The sequence below is a fragment of the Vulpes vulpes genome, chromosome 4 (genome assembly GCF_048418805.1).
Source record: "Vulpes vulpes isolate BD-2025 chromosome 4, VulVul3, whole genome shotgun sequence".
In the NCBI taxonomy this organism is placed as follows: Eukaryota; Metazoa; Chordata; class Mammalia; order Carnivora; family Canidae; genus Vulpes; species Vulpes vulpes.
Window position 1 is genome coordinate 61,917,515 of NC_132783.1, and position 14,886 is coordinate 61,932,400.

Below are 14,886 nucleotides of genomic sequence, written 5' to 3' on the forward strand. Positions count from 1 at the left end.
GTGTATCTTTACACACACACACACATACACATCTATCCTTCAGTTCATTCACTGTGGCTTTTAAAGAAATGACCTAATCCTTAGTTTTTCCTGTAAATGGAATTGCACTTACAATATTGGTATCAATACACCTGATATTTTACGACTGAAATTACCCCAACACTGTCTCATAACCGATAGCACACAGGGTTGAAATTTGCTTTTGTGACTTATAAAAGCAGATGCAGAAATGAAAACACAAATTCTGCCAGCTATTCTTGAGTCCTACAGCCCCAGAGCAAGGAGGATCTGTGGAAAGTGAGTGGCCGCCCTGCATGGCAGTCCAAAAGCAGGTGCTCAGGTGTGTGGACTTTAGTTATGTGAATTCTCAGACACAAAAACTGTCTCAAAAAGTCACTCTTGCCAAGTGAAGTCTTTGCCTCACTGTCTCTACTATGAAGCTCCAATGTCAGGAATGCAGTTAACATGTAAATCTGTAGTCAAGAGCATTAACAAAAAAAAAAGTGCAGTTAAATTTTTTTAATTTATGACAGCTCATTCTTTCTTCTATTGGAAATAGACAAACAAGTTCAAGGGCCCATTTCCTCTTTAACCCTCTGAAATAAAATATGGCAGAAGCTGCCACTTTCGTTCATGTTCTCCTTTGTAATAAAACCTTTTGGTTTTCAAATGTGCTTCGGACCAGTATAAAAAAGTTACAGTCTTCAATTTCACCATAGTAATGCTACTTACAAACAACCTCGAGGACCTTACCTTGGCCTATGACGACCATGCATGCAGCCATGCAAACATGCATTCATGCAACATAGCAGCACACAACATAGTGCAAAACTGGCAAAGAAAACCAAGTGATGGCCATGCTCATATTTGTTTCAAGGGTCTCCTTACCAAATAGTGAAATCCTATGCCTGACAAGAACTCCAAGTTTGCAGAATAGGCTGAAGACAAAAGAAAAACAAAAGAGAAAAGGGGAAAAGGGGAGGGAAGGTAGAAAAGACAGGGAGAAATTAAAATAAAATAAATAAAAAAGAAGAAGAAAAGAAAAATAAACAGCTGATATATGAGCAGGAAAAAGCAACATGATGTCACGCAGAAAGAATCGATTCTCTGAGCAGAATGTGGAGTAAAGGTATTAAAGAAAGAATCTTTGAGTGCATATCTATAACAAACATGGTTAAAAAAGCACATATTATAAGTAAAGAAACCAAAAAAAATTTGAAAGCAAAGCTAATTAATATAAAAGCAATCTCTATGATTCCACAAGAATATAACTACTCAAATACCACAAGGAAAACACTTGAATTTTATCTGCCCACATGTACCACATGTACCATGAAATCCTAGAATCTTTGTTATTGTTGTTATGGACATTATTTAAAACCAGAAGTATGGTGCTTTGGGCATAAAACGTTACTTTAAATTTCAGTATGTTTATCATTTGAACTTTCCTTTTTGTTCACACACCCCTTACACATATACCAAAGCATCCAGTGAATACGAATGCAGGGAAGTAGAGACAGAATTTGAACAGCTGAAAATCACTCAGGGAAAAACGTTACAGATGGGATAACCAAGGCCTCTTAATGCTAAGGCTTGAGTTGAGTCTGTTTCTTATCTCTTTTAGACCAAGTTCCTATGTTTTTATGTCCTCCCTAGGATATAAGGGTGGCCTGCATTCAGCATTCAGCATGACAGCACTGTGTGTAGGAACACTCACATCGGACCCCACAATCTGAGCAAGACCGGCTATTGTCCTGGCTTGTAATAAATCCACAGTCTGGTGGCCTCTTGCAGGTCTTACCTGGAATACCCGTCACTCACTTCCCTGCTACACTCCTCTCTACCCACCCCTCAGGATCTGGCACCACACAATTCTACTGCAACAAGCTTTTGCTAATACCCAGGCTCCTTCACCACTCCCAGCCCAAGCTGAAAGAGTTCCCCTTCCAGCCTCTCTCAGGAGCCATTTGCAAATCTCTACCATGACACCTATTCTCCCATCTTACAATTGGTATGAGTTTCACATTTACCCACACACTCCTGAGCTCTCCGAGAGCATAGGCCCTGCATAGCCAGAACTTACCAAAGCTCTAGCCTTAACGATCCATTTGTACAGCACTACCCACACCCAGTTTGACTGTCCCAATAGCAGTGGCAGCGATATCCTGACTGTCCCATTTTGTATTGGAAAGCTATCCCATAAGCAGCAGTGTGCAGATGTACACTCACCAGGACTGGGGATACACACTACGCCATGGGCAAAAATGGAGTCACGTGCTCATGGCAGGATGGGAGAAAGGAGACAGAGAATCACATTTGTGACACCGACCTTCTTAACAGGAAGTTTTGGCTATCATTTCTCATTTCAGTAACAATGTGGAATAACGTATTAATGAACATTGATTACATAGGGCATTGTATAGCTTTTCCAAGAGAACATACATTAACAAATGTGTAAATGGATTTGAGGTCTTGAGAAATCTCTTAGCAGTTCTGAAAGTTTTTAAAACAATGATCTGTTCAAGTAGATATTAGAATTTAAAATGAGACATTAGCCTCCTGCATTATTCATCCCTGTGCTATAATGTAAAGAAAAAAAGACAATGAAACAAAGGCAACTTTCTCCAGGTGCCCTATTCCGCTGAGCCTTACGCATGCCACCTTAACAAAGGTCTGTCTCCATCTGAAAGAGTTATTACTTCTTATAGTTGTACACATTTTGAATCCCTCTATGTGCACCAACCTATTCTAAGTGATGTCTTTTACCTTTTACTGAGACTCTCTAGTACCAGCATGAAACATCCGGAGATAATTTTGCCCAATTCATCGAGACCTAGGACATTTTGCTGTGATGGAAAACAGAATTGCTCTGTATCCCATTCTGTTGGGTATTGAATGTCTGAGAGTCTGTCCAAAAAAGATGACTTCTTACAGTAGCAACTGCTTCTTAACTTGGGTGCTCTAATCAGCAGCCAATGTGCCACCAGAGGGAAATAAAGATATATAGAAAATCAGGTTCACCCAAAAGACATATTATGCCTCTTTCCTCTCCTGTGCCATCCTCTTTCAGAGTACAGTTTCTATACTGACTATAAGGTTTTATTAATGTAAGCTTTGACCTACATTTTCTCCAAAAATATTTTCCATAATACTGTTATCCTCTTTCTGTATATCCCTTCATTATTAACATTCCTAAGAATTTATAACATATCTACACTTCCTTGGCTGTATGCCTTGCTTTGTAATTTTATCACTTCATTGCTTTACTGAAACACTCCCTAGATATTCTCAATACTTGCCAATCAGCAAATCTAATAAAACTTTTTCAACCTCCGTCTTGGAGAGCTCTCTAACGTACTTGCCATCATCGACTATTTCAATCTGGGAAACTCTGAATTCTATTTTACAGCAATGCATTTCCCCCTTTTTTCCCCCTCATTAATCATTCTCTATCTTCTTCAAAAACCCACTTCTGAAAGCCCTTCAGATGGAATATTCTCCACGCTTTGGTATTCAGAACCATTTGCTCCTCTCTCCACTCCCCTTTCATCTGCTTTCAGAACTCTGAGCAGAACATGGATCCAGACAATCTCCCAATATGTCATTTCTTGCTCTGGTCCCTCCACCAACACCACTCATTTCCAACTTTCTGCTGGACATTTCCAGCTGAAAGACCTGCTATTACTTCTACTTCCAATAATTCCTTAACCAAATTTAACCTCTTTTTCTCAAAACTAGTTCTTCTGTTATTTCTTTTTTTGCTGTTGCCACCAATATTGTTATAATCACTCAGCATCAAAACCCAGCACCAGGCTGACCTCCTTTTTTCTACATGCTCTGTGGCTCAGTGCCATGTCCTGTGATTTTCTCTTGTCCATGCTTCATTTCCAGTACTCATCACAATTTACTAAGTGGTTAGCTCTGCATGTACGCAGGTACCCAGCTGCACTTTTAAGCGCACTCAAGTTAGGAACGAACTGCATTGTTTTGTGTGTGTGTGTGTGTGTGTGTGTGTTTTGTCTCAAACTTAGGATGGCATTTTGCACATGGTAGGCATTCAGGAATATGTGTTGAATGAATCAGTGGGTAGAACCACCTATTTGAGGAAGCATGTCTGTCACAGCAGCCTGCTTTACTGTCATGGCCTCCTAGCAAGCTGACTCTTCTCAATCTCACCTTTGCTGCCTGACTGCCCTATATCCCAGTGGTTTCATAGGGCTAATGAATTAAGTAAAAAAGATTAATTAAGAAAATTGAAAAGAAAAAAGGAAGATGCCTTATTCTGACAGTTAATGTCAATTATAGTATTCCACAATCAATCTACATAACCCACATTTCCCCTAAATTACTATGTTCTACGCTCTTTATGTTGTTATGTACAGGCAAATAGTCTCCCTTCTTAATCTACGACCTACATGTTTTTAAGATCAATTTTGAATGATCATGGCTTTCCTATATCTTTAGCTCATCCATACTCATCCAATGTGGTCTCACTTTACTTTGAATCCCACAGCACTGCATGGCTTTCTCCTAGCAGAATTATATTTATACTCACATACTTAGGTACTGCCAAGTAGACTCCCAGAGTGCAGAAGCCACCCTTATTCTTTTTCACAGATGCAATAGTATAGAAAAAGCTCAATACATGATTTCTAGTGCCAAGAAGTATCTAAACATCTAATGGAAACAACTCGTCCTTAAGTGTGCATGTTAACTCCGACCTACACAACTACTGCTACACACAATTGTTAAATACAAATTAATATTATCACTTCAGTGTCCAACATGTATATGAAGACATGACTGCTTATTCACAGTAGCAGGGCCAGCATTTTTTTGTTGTATTTTATCCTGTTCTTAATTTTTTTTTTTGCCCATTTTATTCACTGACATAATATTTAACTGAAGCGGTAAGAAATCACACATTTATAAATTTCAGTGATTTCATTTAAACATATCAAACGAAATTTTTAGTTGGTTTTTGTTACTGTGATGGTGAATCCAGTGGTTTTGAAATACATTTTTATGCTTATAAAAGATTTTTCATTTTAAAAACTTTAAAAATATAAAAGTAGTAAGAAGAAAGATCTACCATATTACCCAAAGAAAAAAACTATTAAAATCAAGTTTCTTCCCTATCAGTATTTTTCTACACATACAAATTCAGGTTTTTAAAAAATCTGAATCATACTATTTAAATATGTATTTTACTTTTTAAATAATCATTGTCCTAAGTTATTACACCAGAATTTTAATGACTGGATATCATTTTTCGTGTGCCATAATTTCTTTATCATTACCTTAATTATTTTTTCATCCCAGAATTTTTCTGAGGTTAAATTCTACCTATGTTTGGATGCACAGGTAATGAAATTAAACTACTTCTATAATTGTGTGCCTCAAATCTTATGTTGGAATTTTAGATGATATTAATTTCTCTTTTGGAAGTCGTAATGGGAAAAGTAAAATTTGCCAACCCTCTTTTCCAGGAGGTGAAGAAAAAATAAGATGAAATTATGGAAAATATTTTGGTGCAGTGTTGATAAAGAAGGGCCCCCAAACCACATCAACTGAAGCTAGCACAGAACAGCAATGCTCTTCTGATTTATTCTATGAGGGAAAATTGGGCAAAGGAAAATTAGTTACTTCTGTCCTCAGGGAACAGTTCTAAGAATGAAAACATAATAGAGACAAAACATGATATGGGAGAAGGGAAAGAGCAGAATGTGCATAATTTTATCTGTATTTTTTTCCTATATCCTCTGAGTACATTGTCTCTTAATTTATGTAACCGAATGACATCTAAATCAACAGCAATTCTGTGAACAAAGCTGCTCTTACAAAAGGCCACTCTGACCCAGGGAGGGCTCGGAGACCTTGCACTAGCCTTGGGTGCAAGGTGTTTAACGGTAACTTGTTGCCTTAGCATTTTCTAGCTGCTGAGACATCCCAGTCCACTGGGGATGATGGGTCTGTGAAATGAGGGGGGATGGGCCTCTCTCTCCTGGGGAAAGAGGTAAAAAGACCATGCCAAAGAGATAGGGAGAGGGGACTCATATCTTGGAAAGTAGCCTCTCACTCCTTTTTTTTTTTTCTGGTAACAAAGCTGGTGGAAACAAAGTGTGCCACTGGATGGATTCTCTATTTCTTTATAATTGCTGTTACCAACTTCACAGGAAGATCATCAGTTGAAGAAGTTTGGAATGGTTTTTAGCCCTGTTGCAATCTTATATCACATGACATCACAGATCATTAAAGTCAAGTCTGCTTTGTCAAGGTTATTTGCTTTTATAGAAATTTTTTTCAAACACAATCTAAAAGTTTGGTATGGGCTCCTGTGCAGTTTGATAAAACAGAAATATATCTGCAGAATAATCGATTCTCATGAGTCCTAAATTTTGGCAGAATTTTTGAAAAATCAGACTTGAAATACCCAGAAGAATCACCAATAATCTACAAGGAATACTTGGGTTTAAACCCAAGGAATACTGGGTTTAAACAGAAACTAAGATGCCAGCTTGAGTGGTGTGAGGGGAAATCTTCAGAAAGCACATATTTTTATGTCATTTTCTTCCAAGATGGGTCATTATTTTCAAGCAAAAATCGAAAAACAGAATTTCTGTAAATGGGGTCTTGCCCTCAAGAAAAATGCCTTTATTTTTCAACAGTTTCACAAAAATAATAGATTCAGAGAAATTTTTTTTATTTTTTATTTTTTTGATTCAGAGAAATTTAAAGAAAGTTATATTCATCACAAATACTAATCTAGTGATGCTTCTACTTGTGGACTCTGTATTGAGTGCCTTATTCCTATTATTCAGCATTATATTTAGCAGCAAAATAAAAGACAAGACTCAACATGTAGAACACATGTATTAAGTTGCAGAGAGCATCCTCACAGTGTTTGGCTCCAAAGGGCCCAGGGGACAGGGACCCTGGGTGGGCACCCTGCATGTTCCCACCTTAGGATTCCCAGCAGCTCTTTTTCAAATGCAAATACACTTCACTCAACAACAATCTTTATTTTGTGTGGCTGTTTTATTTTGTGTAGCTGTTTACCTCGTCACCATTTCTTTCTCCTTGTTTGATGCATGTCCTCCAGAACAGAGAGGTCTGCTTGCTGCAGATAAGAAGTATAAGCGATGGTTTTTGAAATATTGATCAATTAAAGGAAGAACCACCTGAAAAAAAAGAAAAGAGAAGAGATCTACACAGTGGGCTGAGGCTCTGGAGTAGCCCGAGTTCTCCCCACAACCAGCAGGTCCTCTGGTAGCTCACCCTATCTCTAGTCCCTGTATAGCCACGCATTGGCACATGTGTGGGACATGACATGGTTACTGGGAATGTTCCACATTTTCAACAGCGTGGAATTACTTTCCTTTCTTTTCAAAAATGAAATATCCTTAGTATTTTCATATAATATAGCTCAGTGCCCAATAGGTTCAGAAATAATCAACAACTACCATTTATTGAGTCTCTATTATGTGTGGAGATTGCAATTGATGTCCTATCATTTCATTTTCCCCAACAACTACTCTGTGCGGTAGGTGTCATCATCCCTATTTTCTAGGTATTAAACTCAGGTGCAGAAAGTGAGTGACTTCCTCAAAGTCACATTGCCACTTGCCTACCTCCACAGTGAGTGACTTCCTCAAAGTCACATTGCCACTTACCTACCTCACTTCTTACCTGGCCTATCTCAAAGCCCACTTGCCATTCCTAGATGCTAATCCTGCTGGCCTGGGGCGAATTCCTCCTCTTCACCCTGTGCACTCACACCATGAGGCTTTGCACAAATCATTCCCGGTGTCTGAAATGTTCTTCCATAAGTCCATTACCCTATAACCCATTCACTCCACTCCTGCAGACCTCAGCCCAGTGGCACTCCATCAGATAATCTTTCATTGATTGCCTCAACTAGATAAAATCCCCATATTCTCTGTTCTTGAGAGAGAGAAAACAAAAAAACAACAACTTGATTTTGCAAAAAATCATTTGCAAAACAACTAGATTTTGAGTTAGTCTCTCTCCATAAGAGTTTATAAGGTATATAAGAACAACAGACATGCTGTGTTTGTTTCCCATTATTGCTCTTTCCTGGCCTCTATGACTACTCTTTGCTCTGTTTTGTTTACTCCTGGATCACTAGCACTTAGGATTTTGTGGCACCCATTAGATAAATATCTGTTAAAAAATAAATGAGAAAAGTAATAATATCTGGCACTATCAGTTTTTAGACTCAAGTCTGTCTGATTACATTTCCCCCCATGATGTTGTATACCATATTTATATATAATAGCAAAATATAATTTTTTTGTGATTTTCCTAGAAAGTTGCAACATTGCCTGAACTTAGTGATGACACATAATAGCTACTCAACAAATACGTGAATGGATGAGTCAAAGACTCAGAAGAAATTAAACCACATGAGGCATCTGCAAATAAAATCACTAGGGGTGCTGAGGATATAGACAGGGCAAGATAAGAATGTATTTCAAATGTGTGGTTAGAGGCCATGAATACAGCCTTTGTAATACTTGGCTCTTAGAGGGACTATAACCCAGTAGAACAAGATAGCTAGCAATATGTAGCCCAATACAAACTAAGATGGTAGGGTATAGATTCTGAGCACTATGCTGAGTGGAAAGAAAAGACAAGAGGAATCTCCCTTACAGTAAAGGGCACAATTCTGAAAACATGATAAAAGCCAAATATTAATCAATTGAAGTAATGTGCCTTTTTGCAAATGATATATAGTAACCACCAAATGCAAGTACTCTGAAAGTAAATTGACTGAAATCATTAAGTCCTCAGGTTAATGCCAATACACCATAAACAGGAAAACTTCCCAAGGGCATTCTGTGTCCATGAGAGCAATCCCTGGGATGTAGGCTAATACCTGACAGAGACTAGGCACACAGCACATGCTGAGTAAATGAATGATTAAATATTGATGAACGAACCCAGTGTGGAGAATCTGCAACACTTTGGCTCCTTCCCTTACTGGCTGAAAGAAAGTCATGAATGTTCCAGGCAAAGAGCAGACTATTGATAAATTCTTAATAAATGGAATGACTAATAAAAATGGGTATACTTTATAATATATAAACAATTTATTCTCTTTGATCCTCAGTTTTCTCACCTGTAAACTGAGTAGGACAAAGGTCCCACAATAGAGATTATGCAGTAAAGCTTATAATGTAAAACTTTTAAAATTTGTAATTTATAAATTAACAAATGCTTTTCCTCTTTATAAAAGAAATGCTCATAAATTTTTAAATCCTAACAACAATCAAATATTAAGAAGTAGACATGTTTCTTCTATGTCATTTGATAAAAGCCCCCCAAAAGGGGACTTAATTAGACTCCATATAGATGGAAGTGATTTGAGAATTACGATAGGAAGAACAGAGAGTTAAAGTAAGACCAAGTGTCCTAGCAGCAAATTTAATCTCACATGATTTATACAGTTCTTTTTGTGCCACAGAATATTTACTTGTTGTAGAATTCACATTTGTAGACCAGTACACTCTGGAAAGAGTCAAAGACCTAGAGAGTACATTTTGTAAATAAATATATTGAAGCAAAAACAAAATGGATCGTATACTGTACTTTAGCAAAGAACTTGATTTCTTGTTCATAAGGGAAATGTTCTCCTTTGCTTCTGCCGCCACCATCTGTAGATACAAAGAGTTGTTAGGAACATGTTTCACTTCAAATATTATAAAACATTCACCCAAAATGCAACATTTAGAACACACTGTTAAATGTGTTACCCTGGTAAACTGAACACAGAAAGCTGTCCAAAATACCACGGCTAACTTTATTCAGCAGGATAATAATTTTTAAAAAGGATTTTAAAAAGATACCTAGGTGGCTCAGTCAGTGAAGCATCTGCCTTTGGCTCTGGTCATGATCTCAGGGTCCTGGGATCAAGTCCTGCATCAGGCTCCCTGCTCAGTGAGGAGTCTGCTTCTCCCTCTCCCTCTGCCCCTCCCCCTACTTGTGTGCTCTCTCTCTCTCTCTGTGAAATATAAATAAAATCTTAAAAAAAAATAAGAGGCATTTGAAGATTTCTTTTAAAAAAAGGATTAAAAAATACTCAAACCAAAATAAAAAATTTATTGAGGATAGCCCATTGATGTGGTTAAGAGCAGACACATGCTGGTTTAGCTTTATGATCTTGTAGGGGGAAAACTAGAATAGAATAAAGTAAAAAATCCTACATCTTCTTTCATTAAGAAAGTATGAGAGCAGCCAGTACTAACTCAGTAAACGAAACTGGTGAGATTTTAACCTTGGCCTCTGATAAAGTAGTTACTTAGTAATTAAAAGTTACAATATTAATGTACCAACTAAAAGGCTGCAGGAAGCCGGCTTGGGATGGGAGGGAGGATTACAACCATAATATCAGATTTGAAAATTAACATGCTGCTCAGGAACAAAGAAACTGTCACAAGACAATTTTCATAAGCAAAGCAAAGACACCCAAATTTTCTCCATGGTTTAGAAAATGCTTTTGAGGTTAAGAACTGATTGACCTAATGCATTTAGCTTAGAAGTGGCCTTCTGCACCTCCTTCATGCATACAGAGGAGGCTTCATGCTTATAGAAGATGTAACCATAACTCTAATAAACCAAGATTACATGCAGAACACATTGAGGAGTAAAAAAAAAAATCAAAATTGGATATAAAGTTTTAGTAAAATTTGAAAGCAGAGTTTCACTATTTTATAACAAACTTGTTCCCGAAAAAAATCTTTTGTAAATAGAAATAAAAGCAATTAGAGATCTCTCTCTTTTTTAAAGACTTTATTTATCTATTCATGAGAGACACACAGAGAGAAGCAGAGACAGAGGGAGAGGGAGAAGCAGGCTCCATGCAGGAAGCACGACTGGGACTTGATCCCGGGTCGAGCCCAGCATCACACCCTGGGCTGAAGATGGCACCAAATCGCTGAGCCACCCAGGCTGCCCAGGAGATACCACTTATTAAGTCTGACACATAGGTTTGGGATAATTTTTTAGGAAATTTAGATAATATTTTGTAATATCGGAGCAATGCTCTTTTTATGAATAAGTAAAAGAAAACTATGCCTTTTTTATACTCACAGATTTCAGTCTTCTATCACTTTTACATTAAATCTCCCTCAAGAATATTATGCAAAATGGCTGGATCCATTTAAGGGACTTTCTCATATACACTATAAAAACTATGTCAACACAAGTTTTGCACATAGCTAAATATGCTAACATTTCAAGGAATTAAATAGGAAATATCCTACATCTTTACATTATGCATTTTAACAAAAATGCTTATGTGCAAAATACTGATGGAGAGAATATGATCTAGATGTAAAACAAAAATCAGAAAAAAGGCATATGTATATTCTTACTATGGCCATTAGCCTCAGATGTGTTGCAAAGGCAGTAAATTTAAAGATAAAAGAAGGCATTACAGAAGTTTCATTTGCAGTGACAATAAAAAATGGAAATTAAACTAAGTGTAAACAATCCCAGCTCTGCTCTTCTAACAGAGTTCTCAGTTACAGTCATCTGAAAAGGGAACACGTGACATTGACCATGTTAAGTTTATAAGACCCTGTACCCTGTGGAAAGAATGAAATGCACTAAGTGGGTGCATTCGCAGCAAGGTTTTCCCTCTGCACAAACACTGGTTTATTCAGAAACGTCTGTATGATGTGGATAAAATCCAAGCACATTTACCCTTCAAATGTGTGTTTCTGTCATCTATGTTTCTGTTTCATGTCATATACTTTTAAATGTGCCTGAGAAATTTCAGTATTTAACTATATGCATGAAAGCTTCAAAAACTCACCATGGTCTCATTAATTTTTTGGATAATATTTCATTAAGTGAGACTAATCTGGCTACTTTTCAGGGTGACTCATAAATCATATTTTAAAAAATATCATTGTATGAGCTACAAAGGGATTACAAATCCTAAATTAGTTTGCATGATTGGCTTTTGTGAAAAAGACAGTTAAGAAGAGAGCCAAAGTATAGCATTTGGCTGCAGATAATGAGCAGATTGAGAGAGAAGGAAGTTCTTTAAGAGAACAATACTCAACTGGAAAATCTTTAATCACATTTAGGATACAGGAGACCAGAAACAAGAAAATGCCAGAGCTCGAAATTCTATGAACTGATGTGCCAAAAACTAAGTCCTAAATCCTAAGAAAATAATATCAAAAAGAGCCCTTGGTCAGGATAGGCTAGTGGAGGATGTGTTTACTGCTAAGTTACCTAGGACTATGGGCCCTGAACAAGTAAAAAGCAGAAAGAATAAGGATCTAAAAAAATAAAAACAAGAAAAAAGAAAATAAAAAGATAATCACCATAACACACTTGTTTTCCAAAGGGGACAAATTCTATCTGAATCCTTAATCCTTCTACCTTAATACCAGTGGCTGGAGAGTGATCTGACGTGAAGCTCACTAATTCACAACTCAAATTTTAAGTCAATAGTGTCAAGGACAATCATGAAATAAGATGGAAGAAGAGGCTGTCTTGAAAATCTGTTCTGAATCTAAGATTTTAAAAGAAAGAATTTTTTTCACATGTAGGTAGTAGCATTGGGCCACATTGGGAAGAGGTCTTCCATTTTATTTAAGGGGATAATAAAATGTTCTACATCACAGATACTCCAGTATGAACATGTGTCCCTACAAAGGCTAAAGCCAAGGCCTTCACATTGACTTGAAAGTTTAGGGATCCACAGAGTTTCAATTTCTTTAGGAGCATGGCAATTAATTTTAAATTAGAAAGATAAAGAAAGATTTTACAGTGTCTATCCAATGTGTCTAACCAGTGTGACGTCTGTCCAGTGTCTTTCAAAATAAGAAATCAATGCCAATAAACATTATAAGAAGAAAAGAATGGTGTGTTCGATATTTTTTTAGATTTTCTAAATTTACCCATCCCTAAGAATGTGTCTGCCTACTGACCATTAGACTCTGTTAAGTAATAGGATGGAGAGGCAGTGTTTATACTACCAGAGAAAAAACCAAAACCAGCCTGGCAGTCTGTGCTATACCTTGATGTTATCAACATTAAGAATAACAAAACCTAGACTAAGAAATAGGATGATGGTACCTACCAAACTCCAGGATATACTGATGGGCTTCATCCACATAGCGAATGAGTTGCTGAAGGAAGCTGTAGGCAAATCGTTTCTCAATGGAAGGTGTGTCCAATTCCAGGTCCTTAAACCCCCTAGAGCAGCAAAAATGAAATATTGAAACCAGGTCCGACAAAGACTATTTGAAGGTACAATTCTGCTTAAAAAGTATATATGGTATATATAAAGATAGTTATCTCATCTCCTTGTAGCTAAAGGCAAAAGTGAGATTTAGTATAGAAGGAATACTTTGCATCTGATATAAAACTGTAGAGAATAATTCTATTATTATGCAAAAAATGTCACCTTTAGCGAAACAGAGGGTCACTTTTGCCAAAAATTGTTGCCTAAATGATGGATGGGATTTAACCTAGTTAAATAGTTAGTGAAAGGAACCAGTTAGTAGCAAACAGCCAAGGACATTAATGTTTCTGAGGTGTATGTTTTGAACATACTAAATAGTAGCTCTAAGGTGTAAAGGGACCACTGAATCATTTTCAGCATTAAATCTGACAGGGATATTTCAACATCCAGTCTTTATAACAGGAATGTGTAATGGCAGATGTGGTTTTACCTGGATACAGCATAGCCATTGATTTGCAAGAACTTGAGGATGTCCTGTGCTTTTTCCCTGTCTTTGGCTTTCTCTTTGGCTGTCAGCGTATCATAAGGTACCAGAAGGGGATGATTTCCACCTCCTAAGAGCATGCCAAAACAAGAACACAGCAGTGTCATTAGAAAATAATCTGAAATGTGATAGAGTGGCATATAATGCGATCGTACTTAACTTCTGGCATCTTCCGATTACACAGAGTATATACAAGTCATATAAGGCTCTTGCCTCTCCAGTGCCTTTAATGTCCCAATTAATTTAGGAAACTTCAAATACTGTACATATGCCTTCTAAAAAGCAATTAATATATGGACATGCAGGCATTTGTGATATCAAGTGCCAGTGACATCTGCAATTGCACGAGAAGGGAGAAGATGTTTTCTCTTCTTCATTCAAACAAACTCTCAAGATGGGCTGCATAAAAATACTTGCTAAAACATGCACAGCTTGAACTAGCAAAATTATAGGACATGTTTCAAGGGATAAGCTTCATTTTCCACCACTGAGAGAAGAAGAAAAGGTCTTAAATATGGAATTTTTAGTATGCCTCCCAGATCAAACAGTACTTTATAGTCACATATTCCACACAAACCTAAATTTAGGTTAACCTAAAAGCTAATCTCTCTTAAATATCTAATACGAGTAGCATACATACTTGACTGATTAAAACTTCTAGCAAGCATCTAGGTTTCTAGTTTACCTATTTTAGTGAAAAATACAAAAAAAAGCATCCTTTTAGATTTAAAAATCCTAGAAAATTTCTGAAATTTAAAAAGATTCTAGAAAAATTCTGAAATTAAAAAAACCGAATTAATGAAAATGTATGTATAAAGTTACAGAGTTTGTAAAAATTTTTGTGGAACTTATAAAAGTTTCAGAAAATGCACTGGTAATTCCAGATGTAAAGATCCGATGAGCAGCATCAGAGTGAACAGCACGGTGTGCCCCCAATGTAAAGTTTATAAAACACATATGGGGATATGTGTTCAGTGGGATGCTGAAATTCCTTGAAACAAAACTGCTATGGGCATTCCAGAAAAAAAGTAATTAAAAATGAATACTTGGTTTGAATTATGGTAACAACATAGAGTCTATTAGATCAGTGTCCAATATGATGTCGCCAGGAGCCACT

The 14,886-nt window shown here is 36.9% G+C and overlaps 1 protein-coding gene across 3 annotated transcripts in view; it reads right to left on the reverse strand.

Annotated features, from left to right (window-relative positions):
• RYR2 (ryanodine receptor 2) overlaps positions 1 to 14,886 on the reverse strand; it is a 721,805-nt gene that overhangs the window by 134,349 nt on the left and 572,570 nt on the right. For all 3 annotated transcript variants that reach the window (XM_072755910.1, XM_072755909.1, XM_072755907.1), the window contains 5 exons: positions 13,716 to 13,839; positions 13,121 to 13,236; positions 9,613 to 9,677; positions 7,060 to 7,181; positions 889 to 938 (listed from right to left, as the gene is read on the reverse strand). In XM_072755910.1, coding sequence (XP_072612011.1) covers positions 889 to 938; positions 7,060 to 7,181; positions 9,613 to 9,677; positions 13,121 to 13,236; positions 13,716 to 13,839 — 477 coding nt within the window. The remainder of the gene's footprint in view (positions 1 to 888; positions 939 to 7,059; positions 7,182 to 9,612; positions 9,678 to 13,120; positions 13,237 to 13,715; positions 13,840 to 14,886) is intronic.